Genomic DNA, 13,226 nt, shown 5'->3' with positions numbered 1-13,226 from the left:
ATACGAAATTACCAATGAAAAACCATTGGAAATAGAAATACTTCGCAGTCCGGATTAGTCGATGTCAGGACGGAGATCGGTCTCAGCCGATAAGCTGAGAACGCTTATGGAGTAAAATCTATTTTCGCGGAATAAAACCAGAAAACGGCGGGCAGCGGGAAGCCGTGGACTTCCCTTTCGCACATTGGTCAAAAAGCTTTTGTATAGGAAAAAAGTGGCAGTCCTCTGTCCTCTTCTCCATTCCCCATGAAAGTCCTTTCTCTCATCCCGAAGCTCAAACGACCTCTACTCATCACAGATCTTCCCCTCTAAATTCGGCAGTCTCTTCTCCGTCGGTTGGCAGCTCTGGGATCCCGACTGCCATGGCAGGCTGCGCAATCGAAGGTGGCTGTCCCAGCGACTACGTCGCCGTCGCCATCTCTGTGCTGTCCCTGCTCCTGTAAGTTGGATTCGATTTCCCTGTTTCCCCGGAGCATATCGATTGATCCATTAGTTTGTTCGTTTTATATTTTACAGTCTCCCACGTCTGTTAATGTCTTTTGATGCTTCCTATGATTAGAGTATTGACCAGTAGCTGTTTGATGGTTTGTTCCTGATATTTTCTTCTGCTCAGCGTCCTATGGTATCCGATTCCAAAGCTTCGAGCTAGAGAATTGTCTCCGGTTTTTAAGTGGTGTTGTATGTAGTTTGACTAGTCACATCTAATCACTGATAGACAATCTCGATAACGATCGGAGCTACTCGCGCGTTTTGAATTTTCATACTATTAAGAGTGTATTCAATCAAAAGGAAGAACATAAATTGGGAAGAGAGCTCTGATCATAACTGACAGACTCTGTTCCCTCTCACCCTGGTCATATCACTGGACAAAACATGCTGAGCTTTCTGCACGTTAATGAGGACTTGTTGTCGGGGCAAAGTGGAACTCAGTTAGCAGCATTCTTAATGATAGCATCCAACTTAGTAAGATCAATGCAATTCCAGGATTCCGATTATGATAGTGAGCCAAAGACATCTTTCAAGTTATGCTACTGAGGTCATACTGAGGATGCGGGGCACCTATTATCTCGTTGCTGTGGGATAATGATATCTTGATTGGGAATTGTAAAAGCTGGGCATGATCAATCATTTTAACCTCCTCTGTTCAGGTTGGGTTATTGACGCTTGTGTTTTTCTTGTTTGATGGTGATGTTTTTTCTTTGTATAGTAGATTGTAAAGTAAAGCTTCAATGATACCTTCGTATATGCTGAAAAAAGCTAAGTGTTTGTATTTTCCATAATAATTCTGTGGGCAGCTAGAAATGATGCTTTCCTATGCAGTGCGATCTTTCTTTGTTTCAAAACTTAATCATGGCTCCCATTGATGAGTGCTATTAGCTAGGTACTAACTGAATGTTAGTTGGGACTTTAATTTTTATCTGTTTATCATTAGTTGATTTTCTCATTTCAGGCTTCTTTCTCGGTCAATTTTGCCCTTTGTTGTTCACAAGGTTTCTCCTAAGAAAGGCAGTGCCTTTTGGATTCCCATGATTCAAGTTCTTGCCGGCATCAACCTTGTATCGTCACTTGTGGTATGCACAATGGAAATTTTATACCCTCCAGATGCTTATGAAAATACTTTGTCACAACACCAAAAGTGGTTTATAACCAATAGAAAATGATAATGGAGAATGGCTCTGTCTTTTTGTATGCAGATGTCCCTTAATTTCCTAAATTTCAAAAAGCGGCATCGGTGGCAGTCTTGCTATGTCTGGGCAGGTTATTTATTCCATTGTGTTGAATTATTTTCTTGTACTTGTTTTAGTCTTTTACAAGTCCTTATTTTAAGCTTTATATATGTTAATCACAGAATTCATGTTGTACTTTCAGTCTGGTTTGAAGGTCCACTTGGATTTGGTTTGCTTCTAAGCTGTCGCATAGTGCAGGCGTTCCAATTGTATTTCATATTTGCCAAGTAAGTTGAGAGATTGCATCACTTTCCTTTCATATTCGCGTGAAAGAATTTACATTATAATGCTTTCAATCTTTGCATGTAAAATGTAGTTACGGCTAAGGTGTAGTGAGTGCTATATGCTCTGTGTCCTCTGCCACTAAGCTACTATTAATAATTCAGGAGGCGTCTACCACCACTAAGATCACATATCGCTCTCCTGTTGTTTCTTTTCCCATGGTTTGCTGGGGCAGCATGTAAGATTCTCTTCCAGATCTTCTCTTTCTGAGAATTAACTTGATGAGTATGAGCGAATCTTTAAAACCTTTTTCCAGATAGTGAATGATGATAAAGCTCTTGGTGAATGTCTCTTCTCAGTATTGGGTGCTAAATGCTAATTTGGGGACTCCATTACTTCGGAGGGTAAAAGACAACGTGAAATATTACAGAAAATCTTGTAAATATGTCTTAATTCTCGCAGCAGTAACCATAATCAGGATTTGAGATTGAAAAAGACAGACAATTCTGATTAATTGATGTGATTCTAGAACACATTTGCTTGTTCCTGACGAGAATGCTCATTTATGCTGTAGTTATCCACATAAGGAAACCTCTGAATAATCGCTGTCACTCGAAGGCACAATGGGTCATCCCAGTGATTAGCCTCCACGCCTTATACGTTGCCATTTTGGTTGCCTTTACAGGAGCCATTCGACATATAGAATTCAGGTTTAATGAGTTGAGAGATCTGTGGAGAGGAATACTTTTCTCAGCATCTTCTATAGGTAAATTCTTTCAAGAACTTATACAATGGTCCTGATAGGTTTTTCCTGTTTCTTTCATGTGTGCATGTATTTTTTGCTTTTCAATGCTTATGGGAATAATGGATCCTTATATGGATTGATTAGAAGAGAAAAAGAAACTCTGCAGTGGGGGTGCATAAGATAGAGCATAAACTTATGTTGGAGAATTGATCATTGCCGTAAGACCTGTCTGTTTCTTTTAAAATCGGAATACAGCGATTCTTGTCTTTGTCATTGACCTGAACAATTTTTCATCTTTCTTTTTCAAAAATCAATGGTCACTGCATACATTGCATAAATTTTTGTACAATCTTTTCAAGATTTTGCATGTTTTAATTCAAATGTAAGATAATGGTCACCGTATTTTGCTTGCACTCCCATTCATTATATGCTTCTGTAGGGATTCTAGTCTTGCACCGCCTCTCGCTGATTGACCTTGCAATGTTGCTAGGATTCGTAGTCCATGCTCATGATTTTGGCTATTCAGAGTTATAACCTATTGATGTACTTTGCATTAGAATTATTTCCGAAATTGAATTCCAACTTAACTTTGCAGGTGTGTGGATTGCTGCTTATATTCTGAATGAACTTCATGAGGAGATTGGATGGCTTCAAGTCTTGTCCAGGTTTTGCCTTTTAGTAACGGTATGCTGTATTCCCCCTTTTCAACTAGAATATTGGTTTTTACTGCATGCAGTTTTGAAGCTCACTTGCATACTAATATCATGAACTCTGAGCAACAGACGAGTGTTCTTGTCGTGGTTTTCTTCTGTGTGTCAAGTTCACAACCTCTCCTCTCCCAAATTAGTTTGAGGAAAAGGGAGCCTCTGAGGTGCAAGACGATGGGCCAAGCTCTAGGCATACCAGACAGTGGACTTCTCTTACGAAGTGAAGCAAATCCTCCAATAGATCCCAATGAGCCTCTAGAAAAGCTTCTCCTCAACAAAAGATTCCGTCAATCCTTTATGGCATTTGCTGATAGGTCTGTGCTTCTATTATTCTTCTTCTTTGTTTCTTGGCCATGTTCATACTTCCCTTCAAAAATGTTGATGGAGACAAGAAAGATGTTACATGTTTGTATTTCGCTTGCAGTTGTTTGGCCGGGGAGAGTGTGCATTTCTATGATGATGTCCACGAGCTTGGTAAAATTCCTGCAGATGACTCCATTCGAAGGATCTATATGGCACGGGATATCATTGATAAATACATAGTTGCAGGTCTGAAATTTATGTTAAGGCTAATTTTATGCTTAGACAAATTTAATATTCTGTAGGAAGAAATCTTTTTGTTGGCATTGTTATCTCAGATATTAGGAAATCTAATACTCCAGTTGTGTTCTTTTTAACAATTCTGTTGGGATTTGTGAGACTCCTCAATTTTTTGAAGAATTAATTCATTGCTGTCTTGGGATTTGGTAATTTGATAATTTGATTCAGTTTTTTTTAATTAGCAGGTGCTTCAATGGAGGTGAACATTTCTCATAGATGCAGGCAGGAGATTCTGACGACTCCTAATCTAACTCATCCTCATCTTTTCGATAATGCGCTGAACGAGCTCCTGCAGTTGATGAAAATGGTATTTCCTTTGCTTCCATCCCACATGCTAAGTGTTCGTATAGTTCCGGATCATTCTTTGGGACCAAAGATTTTAGGTTTCTATTATTCTTTGTATTTTAATAAAATATTTTATGCCTTGTGAAGAATTTGGCGAGAGATTATTGGTCCTCGATGTTCTTCCTGAAGTTCAAAGAGGAAGCAAGCTTGAGATTGAATGGTCATGAGCTAGAACGAATGTCAGGCTGGAATTTCTCCCCGAGGCTGAGTGCTGTACATGGCTCTGATGATCCCTTTCACCACGATCATCTGTCAAGGAGCTCTGACCACAATGATAAAGACACACCCCTGAGCTGAGTTCGAAGATAAAATCGTCAACTACCACAAGTTGTGAATCCACCACCAACTGAATGAAGTCTCGGTTGCAAAGAGACGAACAAGTTACGAAACCAGAGGACTTGCTCAGCAAATACAGAGTGAAGAAAACTAAACGAGGAGTAGAGGACACGGATAGTGAAAGAGGAACCATGAGCTGTAGGTCCTGCAGATATCCTGCCATTGAGGTGCTTTCCCAGTATCGTAGAAGGTCAGTGATGCTCACCTTTCATCCGATTAAAAGGCTGCAGAATGTTAAATGTGTGGTACTTGTATGTATGACGGGAACTGATATGAAATGCAGTTGATTTTGAGGAACGCAGTTTTGGCATATTTCTTAGCTATGAATGATACGGATCTTGATCTCTTACTCTCTCTATTTTTTTTTTCTCTACATTGCGTCCGACATCAAGAACTGTGGCTCTATTCAAATCATCAATGCCGCATTAATTTGCTTCGGCAAGAATTGTTTGGAATGATGAAATTGCAATTTCATCCACAACACACACATGAGGTTATGCTATTCCTCTCCTTGCATCTCCAGTTAAATGTTGGGGGCGCGACTTTCCTTTTGAAAGGAAAATATGTAACACATGCATTGACATGGTACCGTCACTTATCGAAGCACTGCAAGCGCATACATGTGGGGTCCTTCTGGTGGGATGCATCTCTCGTCCTCGTGAATATATGATGTATCCGATACCTGCATGAATATGAGATTGAGTATTAAAAGTTTAAATGCGTTTCTTTAGGCTCAAACTTGTGTTCTTCCATTGTAAGGATTGAGTTACTTACCATTCAAACAACACTTTGATAGTTTGGCAGCTAATTTTTTCGGTGTGTACCATGGTATCTGGAAACTCAATTAGAGTCGAGCCGGATTAGCTCACTTAAAGGTAAAACTCTCACAGCATAAATTTTCTTTATTTATAAGGCTCGAACTCAAGATGCTTGAACCAATCTACGTTGGTGTCTGGCAACTAATTTTTCATGAGATCTTTTTCTCTCTTTGCAATATTTCCTAGTACGGCAATCGGTGGGGACTATTTCTTTCCTGGCGGGCCATTCAATGTTTGTTTTATTGAAGGGGACGCATTGCATGTGAGCGGGGTCCCTGCGCGATTGGGGTCACCTCCATAATAAATCAAACCAACTGCTTCCTGTCAATGCACTTCGAGTGCTGCCCCTCCGGACCTTCCTCGCACTTGCAATTAGTGTCACCTTTTTGGCCTGTGCAGATTCACCGGAGATGATGCGGGGCAAAGCAGCTAAAACTTAGGCGTAAATGCAAAGCCAAAGGGCTACAAAGAAAGGGAGGGTGTTTTACGACAAGTCGAGACATGTACGATGTGGAAGCTGAACCCGAATACGAATACCACTCCCTCTATGTACCGGACAGGAGATTGCCTTCGACTAACAGTAAAAGGATTGATAAGAAGAAAAGCTTACATTTGTTTTCTCAACGACCCTATGGGACCAGAACCCCGATCAAGCTCTGTGGCTTTGCATGAACCATCCGTCAGACATAAATCAACGGCTAGTTCTGCCACTTGTTGGGGCCTAGAGTAAGGCTCCAAAAATAAAGTTATTGGACCTCGACCCATAAAGACCATAAAGTTATCATTTCTTCATCATATGTATATGTATATGGATACATACTTTCATATCACATACTATATCAGACAACTAATTTGATCGTCAGAGAGGAAAATCGGGAAGCACTCTCGAATCTCCCCTTTTGCAGGTATTCGGAGCGTGGATCGGATCACGAAGACATCTCGTCTACATCTTAACATTTTCGGGCCTACACTCTTTAACATTTGGTGCCATCCGTAGGAATTGGCACAAAAGGCCTTGCTTTGCCGCTTCAGGAATTTATTAGATCCGACCCCCTCAAGACCTGCATCCACCAGAGCTCTACACTTACTGGTCGTCCATTATCCGATGACAGCATAGTCCCATCAGCCACGTCTCCTAGTCTCCCTTGATCTATGGCGGCAATAACACCAGCGGCCCTCACACCTTCAAGAGAAGAACCATAGGCAAGAAGAAACACTAAAGAAATCGAGAGAAGGGAAAAGGGGAGCTCCTGCCATTCGAGCTACTGGCACACATCATCGAAACCTTCCCCTCGATCTCCCTCTCATCCCCTCGTCCGCACGAGTTCTCCTCCCTCCAGGCTCAATAGCTAAGCCCGTCAACTCCGGCCGCTCGTCGTCGAGCTCCTCTTCCCCACCGACAACACACGGTCGAGCTCAGCTTTTTCGATGTGGGCCCTTCCTGATCGAGCTATAGCAGCCGCTGCTATAGCAACGGGGTCGCGGCTCCCCTGTCACTGTGCTGCGAGAGAGGTGAGCTCAGCTCGCTGAGGTAGAGATTGTTCATGCGAGACATCCTGGGAAGTGAATCCCATCGTCGTGGGGTATGTGAACGGGAAGCATGAACAGGCAAAATACGAAGCACGGGGATACGACCGGCGAGATGCGACGGAATTGAAAATAAAAGGAATGTCGTACTGCGACATGGCTAGCCGTCCCGAGTAATAGAAGCATGTGGTCCTCGCTGCTCCTCAAGCGAACACACTTGTGGTGAGAGCGGTCGAACAACAATGACATCGAGCATGTCGCCACTCGTCCCGGCGAGAGAAAAGCCACTCACAGCGGAATCTGAATTTCGAAGAGTAGAGAGGCTCCCGGGGGCAGCGAGTGACGACAAAATGAGGAAGACAGGTCAAAGGGCAAACAACCAGCTGAATGAAAAACATAGAGGCATGCTCGCGTCCGCGAGAATATGAGGTCACCAAGGGGAAGCAACGGGGTCGCGGCTCCCCTGAAATCAACAAACCCCGAGATTGCGAGATCGAGGTCACCCGGCGGCAGCATGAAGCGATGGGCGAGGATCGAGGTCACTAGGCAGCGAGATGCAAAGCTCGAGGGCGGATGTCGTCGCAGCAGGATGTCCCAGCGAACAATGAGACCCCAAGTTCGCGAGCTCAGACACCCGACGGCGGCGGGCAGCGATCTAGGTCGCTAGGCAATGAGATACAGAGCTCGAGGACGGCTGTCGCCGCGGCATGATGTTCGAGACTCCGAGTTCGCGAGCTCGGTCATTATGCAGTGGCAAGCAGCGAGGAACGCGGCGTGTGGTCCCTAGGAAGTGAAACGCGAAGTACTCCTGCACTCTTATCTAAGAAGTACGGGAGTGGGCGCAAATGTTAGGGCCTAGAATAAGGCCCCGAAAATAAAGATATCGGGCCTCGAGAGCCCAGCCCATAGAGACCCTAGAATTATCCTTTTTTCACTATATATATATATATATATTTTCTCAAATTAAATTAAATTAAACTTAATTTTATTACCAAATGCAACGTTAATATTATATTTTTTTTTGGGTAATATGTGTGATAGCTCAATTATATGTTCCATTTCAACAGGGCGGACGCTCATGACTTCAATATAGAAAAATAAAAAACTAAATAGGACACCACTAAATTCATTTTACGAAAATTGAATTTAAAACTTAATTTCTAAACAAGAGCGTCTTATTGCACTGCACTCCTTTCTCGAGTATTTAATATACCGTCCAAAGGAATGAAGACATTGCCTTGTCTTCTTTTGATGAGAGGGTGAGGAGTATTGGGTCTTTTATTTGCTACCCATCGATTCTCAAACCTTTCCTTTTTGCCCCTTTCTTGATGGGTAAATTCCTCCGTAACCTCCTCTTTGATTCCACAAAAATGGAACCTGTGATGCGGCATCGATCGTACCCATGTCCATACCGGAATTAATATTCATTCGCCCTTCCCGTGGGACAATACGTCTACCCGACTTAAAACACCTTGGGCCCACGATTTAAGTAGAAAAACACTTGGCTCGATCCTTATATATCTCATTATTCGTTTCATCATACGATGGATTCACGTAATAGTTTGTCGCTTAAGAGCATTGGGCATTGTCATTCGATGCGGTTGCGGCCATAAGTTAGGTACTGGCACAATTATGATGTCTGAACTCCCTTTCGAAAAGCTAATTAGATGCCAATTCATGGGAACTATTCATCTTGAGAGGGAAGGTTTGCGGTTAAAATCAAGTCCAAGTCTCTCGATCCCCTGCATCCACATACCCTCCAAAACCGTACAAATCCATGAACCCTTCCTTAACAATTTTACGTGTTTGTCAACAATTTCTCGTAATTGCAAAGATATGCATAAGGACGTTCCGGGACACGTCTACTAATATCGACCGATCATTAATCTCATCGCTCAAGTCCATACAACGTTGTCCTGATAAGCAGGAATGCGAATGCGATCGATCAGGTTGTAGTCAATCAATACTATAACTGCAGCTTGATAATAATTGTGATACTCCATCTTTTGATTCCTCCATTTGCATATATATATCCCTTTCAGTTCGTGTAATGATCTGTTCTACATACGAATATTGTTCTTAAAATCTTTCATCGATCTTCAATTGGGTGACGTGTATTCAAATCACGAGTTTGAGCTAATAAGTGTCGGCTACTGTGAGTCCAATCGTATGCTTATCCGAAGTAATTGCAAACTTATTAATTGTATACTATACTATCTACCATTTTGAAAAGATAATACATCAACAAAGTACAAACCACCGTTTCCCAAATTTTGTGAAATGTCATCCACTGATAAAAGGTTTGGAAGCGAAGGTGGAAAACTTGCTCAAGTGGTATAAAAAGTTTTGAAAAGTATCAATATTTTTTTCATCATCAGTATAAAAAGTTTGAAAAATATAATAATTCCCTACATTTCATCAATTTTAGCTTAATACTGTTAGTTTTTGCCTATGTGACGAATGATGTATCTCACCGCTTCCGATGTGATGTAAAAAAAAAAAAAATTTCGTAAATTGTTAATTAAAAAATAAATTAAAAATCGAATTAAAAAATCTCATCTTTTTCACCTCTATGACCTCTCACAATCACTCTCTCTCTCCTTTCTCTTAGGTCTATCTCTCCTCCCTCTCCACTCTCTCTCTCTCTCTCTCTTTCTCCTCTCTATTTCTTTCCCATCTCTCTTTCTCCTTTGTCTCTTTCACATCTCTCTCTCTCACCCCGTTAGACTCCCTCATCGTCTCTTTCCCTCCTCTCATTTGTCAGACTCTCTCTCTCTCTCTCTCTCTCCATCCTAGTATTTAATCCAAAATTTTTTTAATTAAAATAAATCAAATAAAAATCCATTTTTAAAAAAATATCCCTCATTTTTCTCTCTCTCTCTCACATATCTCTCCTCTCTCTTTTAGTTTTGTTGATGAATTCAAATAATCTATTAAATAAAAATTGAAAATAAAAGACAACATTGTTAATCTTTTTCGTTTGAAGAAGCTAAACAGTATACGATCTTCCAATGCATCTGAGCCACCCAAGGTTTGTGAGACCCACGGGTGGGCTCACACTAGGGTCGAGAACCTAGTCCCAAGGGCCGCGAGCCCCGGGATCGACGAACCCAAGCTCGAGGGGCTTGGGTTCGTAGCGACAGTTTGAACCCAAGCCCCCCGAGCCTGGGTTCGTTAATCTCGGGGCTCGCAAACCCCATAGCTAAGTTGTCCACCCCAGAGTGAGCCCACTCGAAGGTCACTCGAGCCTTAGGTGGCTCAGTGAGTCCGCAGCGAAAAATGGAAAAAGAAAAAAGCTTGTAACGAGTCTTTTCTGGTCGGTTGGCAGACCATAATAGGATTTGAAGTCGAAATTTTAACTGGCAACTAATTTGGTGGGCCTTTCTCGATTTGAAGTTAGAACTTTCACTGTTCATCTTTTTAATAGTTGTAGCAGGAGATTGAATTGTGAATCTGTGATGTGTTTTTTTCTTTTTTGACTTATTTCTTCAACAACGTGACACATGAAAGAGAATAGAGAGAGACGTGTGACAGAGAGAAGAGAAAGCGAGACAAATAGAAAGGAAGAGATAGAGGAAGAGAGAGTCAGCGTGACAGAGAGAGAAGAGGGAGGGGAGAGAGAGGAGAGAGAAGAGACATGTGACAGAGAGAGAAAGGAGAGACTTCTCGGCAAAGAGCTTGGCACAACGTCGACTCCTACTTTCAGCCACTGGTGTACCCATTTTTGTTATATCAATTGACAATCATTGATTGTTGAGCAAAAAAAAAAGGTTAATCAAATCTTCAGCGGTACCAATCAAATTGCGTATTTTAATGAGTGCATGCATACATGCATGCAATCATATTTGTTCCCGGACAATTCCCGACATATATTATAACCATCACATCAATTTTCTTAAGAAAAGCCTGACAAAATAAAAAAATGTTGATCTAGACTGGCATTTTTCTTGAGAAAACTTAGGCAATCAAACAATCATTATTTGTCACTTTTATAGAAGATTCATCGATGAGTAAGTCAATAAAATTATACGATTTTTGAAATATGTCAAATACTAGGTTTTGGTAAAAATATACGATTTAGTCATACCATGTTTCATAGGTTTCTCCATCAAATACATTCATTAAAAAAAAAAGTTTTCTCCATCAAATACTAACATCATACCACTTGTGGATTTTGAAGTATGCATCTAGATATGTGGTCAAAAAAGTATGCATCTAAAAAGAAGTAAAAATAAGTATGTGCAATAAATATAGCCAGGATAAGAAAAAAGACAATTTCCTTCATTTGGGAAAATTACACCAGAAGTATAAAAAGTTTTGAAAAGTATCACGATTAGTACAAAAAGTTTTTTTTACCAGCAATACAAAAAATTTGAAAAATGTAACAATTTATTACATTCCGTCAATTTTGGCTTAATACTGTTAGCTTCTGCCTATGTGGCGGATGATGTGTCTCATCGCTTCTAATGTAGCGCAAAAAAATAATATAAAATTTATTTTGTAAATTGTTAATTAGAATAAATAAAACAAAATTCAGTTTTTTCTCTTCTCTCAGTCACGCTGACTTTCTCTCTCTCGATTCTTTCTCTCTTACACCAGTGGCTGAAAGTAGGAGTCAACGTTGTGCCAATCTCTGTGTCGTGGAGCAAAACCGTCATCGAACCATAGATGGATTCGGGGACACAGTTGATGACATGCATCCATCTGTCCAAGAGGTGAGAGGGATAAGGGAAGAGAGAGGGTTAAAAGGAAGGGGAGCTGCCAGATGCGCCCAGCCGGAGCTGGATGCGTCGATAGCAACATAAGCTTTTGAGAGGGAGGTTTTGGGAGAGGTTTAGAAAGAGGGAGAAACAAAGAAGCAACCATATCAATATTTTGATGAAATGGACATACAACTAAAGATTTAATTAATATGCTCAATACGTGTCACCTCTTAATTGATTCACCCTTGCTCGTAGGCTTAAAGGTCCACAGAATAATTTCTCTGCTGCAATTTAAGATGCCTTATTATTTTCCTTTCTATCATTCTATGTTTTTTTTCCAGGTACGTACTTCGATATTGACAAGCTCGAACGATCATAATTAATTCAGTTCGAGTCAAGGTCTGCTCACTAAAAAGTACAATATTATATTATCTTTTTCGATTACAAAAAAAGATTATGAATTTAGTATAAAAAATGAAAATTTTAATAAAGAGTTGCATTTAATTTTATCACGATAATCAAATTTAAAACTCTAAATTATTACTCAAAAATGTGCTGCTGTACTATATCCATCCCTCTTCCTTCTCTGTCACTATAATTATTAGGTTTATGGATCTTGTTCGCAACTGAAGAAGAAAGGATCGTTAATTCCCTAGAAAAAGGAGCCTCCTCTAATTAGTGGATCACGCTACAAGAATTTTGCTAAATAGGGATGGCAGTAGGGACGAAAAAATTTCCTTCCAAAATTAGAGACGGAATAGGGCCAATATAGAGACGGAATATCGTCTCAACATTTCATAGACGGAAAGTTTAAATGGAAAATTTTGTCCTAATGTTGGGACAAAACAATCCATCCAAAAGAACCATCCATATGCAAAGAGACAATACTAAAATATCGTCTATATAAATAGAGATGAAAAATTTAAAACGATGCAATCCGTCTAAATATTTGGACACATTAGAGATGTATATTTCATCCATACATAAAGATGGAATTGAGACGGAAATTTCCATGCATACTATATAAACGAAATTGAGATGGAGATGTATGTCAATACTCTAGGGATGGAATTGAGGCAAAAATATCCGTCCATATCATATATATGGAAATTTCCGTCTCTATTCAGTCCATATCATAGAGACAGAAATTTCTGTCCCTATTTCGTATGTAATAAGTAAACATATATGCACGATGTCTTTATAAATTTCACGGATTACTTCGAAAAATACACAGTTTTTGCAGTTTTTCTCTTCCTCCCTTTCGATCCGACCCTCTTTTACCCCCACCGACGCCCCGTATATCGACATCTTCGATGAATTTAAAGCATCCATTGATTCTACATCGCCCGTCTATTGTTCATTGTTAGGTAAGTCTTACCAATTTATAATATTCTCAATTCAATTGAATGTTTCATCATCAAACACTAGCTTAGAGATAAGAACATTGAATATTGATAAAGCTTTTACTAATATTAGATAGTGATCCATTTTATTTA

The 13,226-nt window shown here is 40.3% G+C and overlaps 1 protein-coding gene across 2 annotated transcripts; it reads left to right on the top strand.

Annotated features, from left to right (window-relative positions):
• Positions 1-137: 137 nt before the first annotated feature.
• Positions 138-5,505, top strand: LOC116210988 (regulator of G-protein signaling 1). 2 transcript variants are annotated; one of them, XR_004157604.1, is made up of 12 exons: positions 138-439; positions 1,451-1,571; positions 1,695-1,758; positions 1,870-1,954; positions 2,114-2,187; positions 2,524-2,715; positions 3,290-3,378; positions 3,477-3,715; positions 3,826-3,950; positions 4,187-4,308; positions 4,434-4,872; positions 5,075-5,505. XR_004157604.1 is itself a non-coding variant. In XM_031545165.1 (11 exons), exons 1-11 carry the CDS (start codon positions 363-365, stop codon positions 4,641-4,643), a joined length of 1,398 nt encoding a protein of 465 aa, XP_031401025.1. In that variant the 5' UTR covers positions 138-362; the 3' UTR covers positions 4,644-5,031. The 2 variants fall into 2 exon arrangements, 1 of the variants encoding a protein (XP_031401025.1); XM_031545165.1 differs by lacking the exon at positions 5,075-5,505 and having other exon boundaries at positions 4,434-5,031.
• The last annotated feature ends 7,721 nt before the right edge of the window (positions 5,506-13,226 follow it).

The sequence above is a fragment of the Punica granatum genome, chromosome 6 (genome assembly GCF_007655135.1).
Source record: "Punica granatum isolate Tunisia-2019 chromosome 6, ASM765513v2, whole genome shotgun sequence".
NCBI classification, from domain to species: domain Eukaryota; kingdom Viridiplantae; phylum Streptophyta; class Magnoliopsida; order Myrtales; family Lythraceae; genus Punica; species Punica granatum.
The sequence above is the reverse complement of the archived record's forward strand: the minus strand, read 5'-3'. Positions and strand labels throughout refer to the sequence as shown.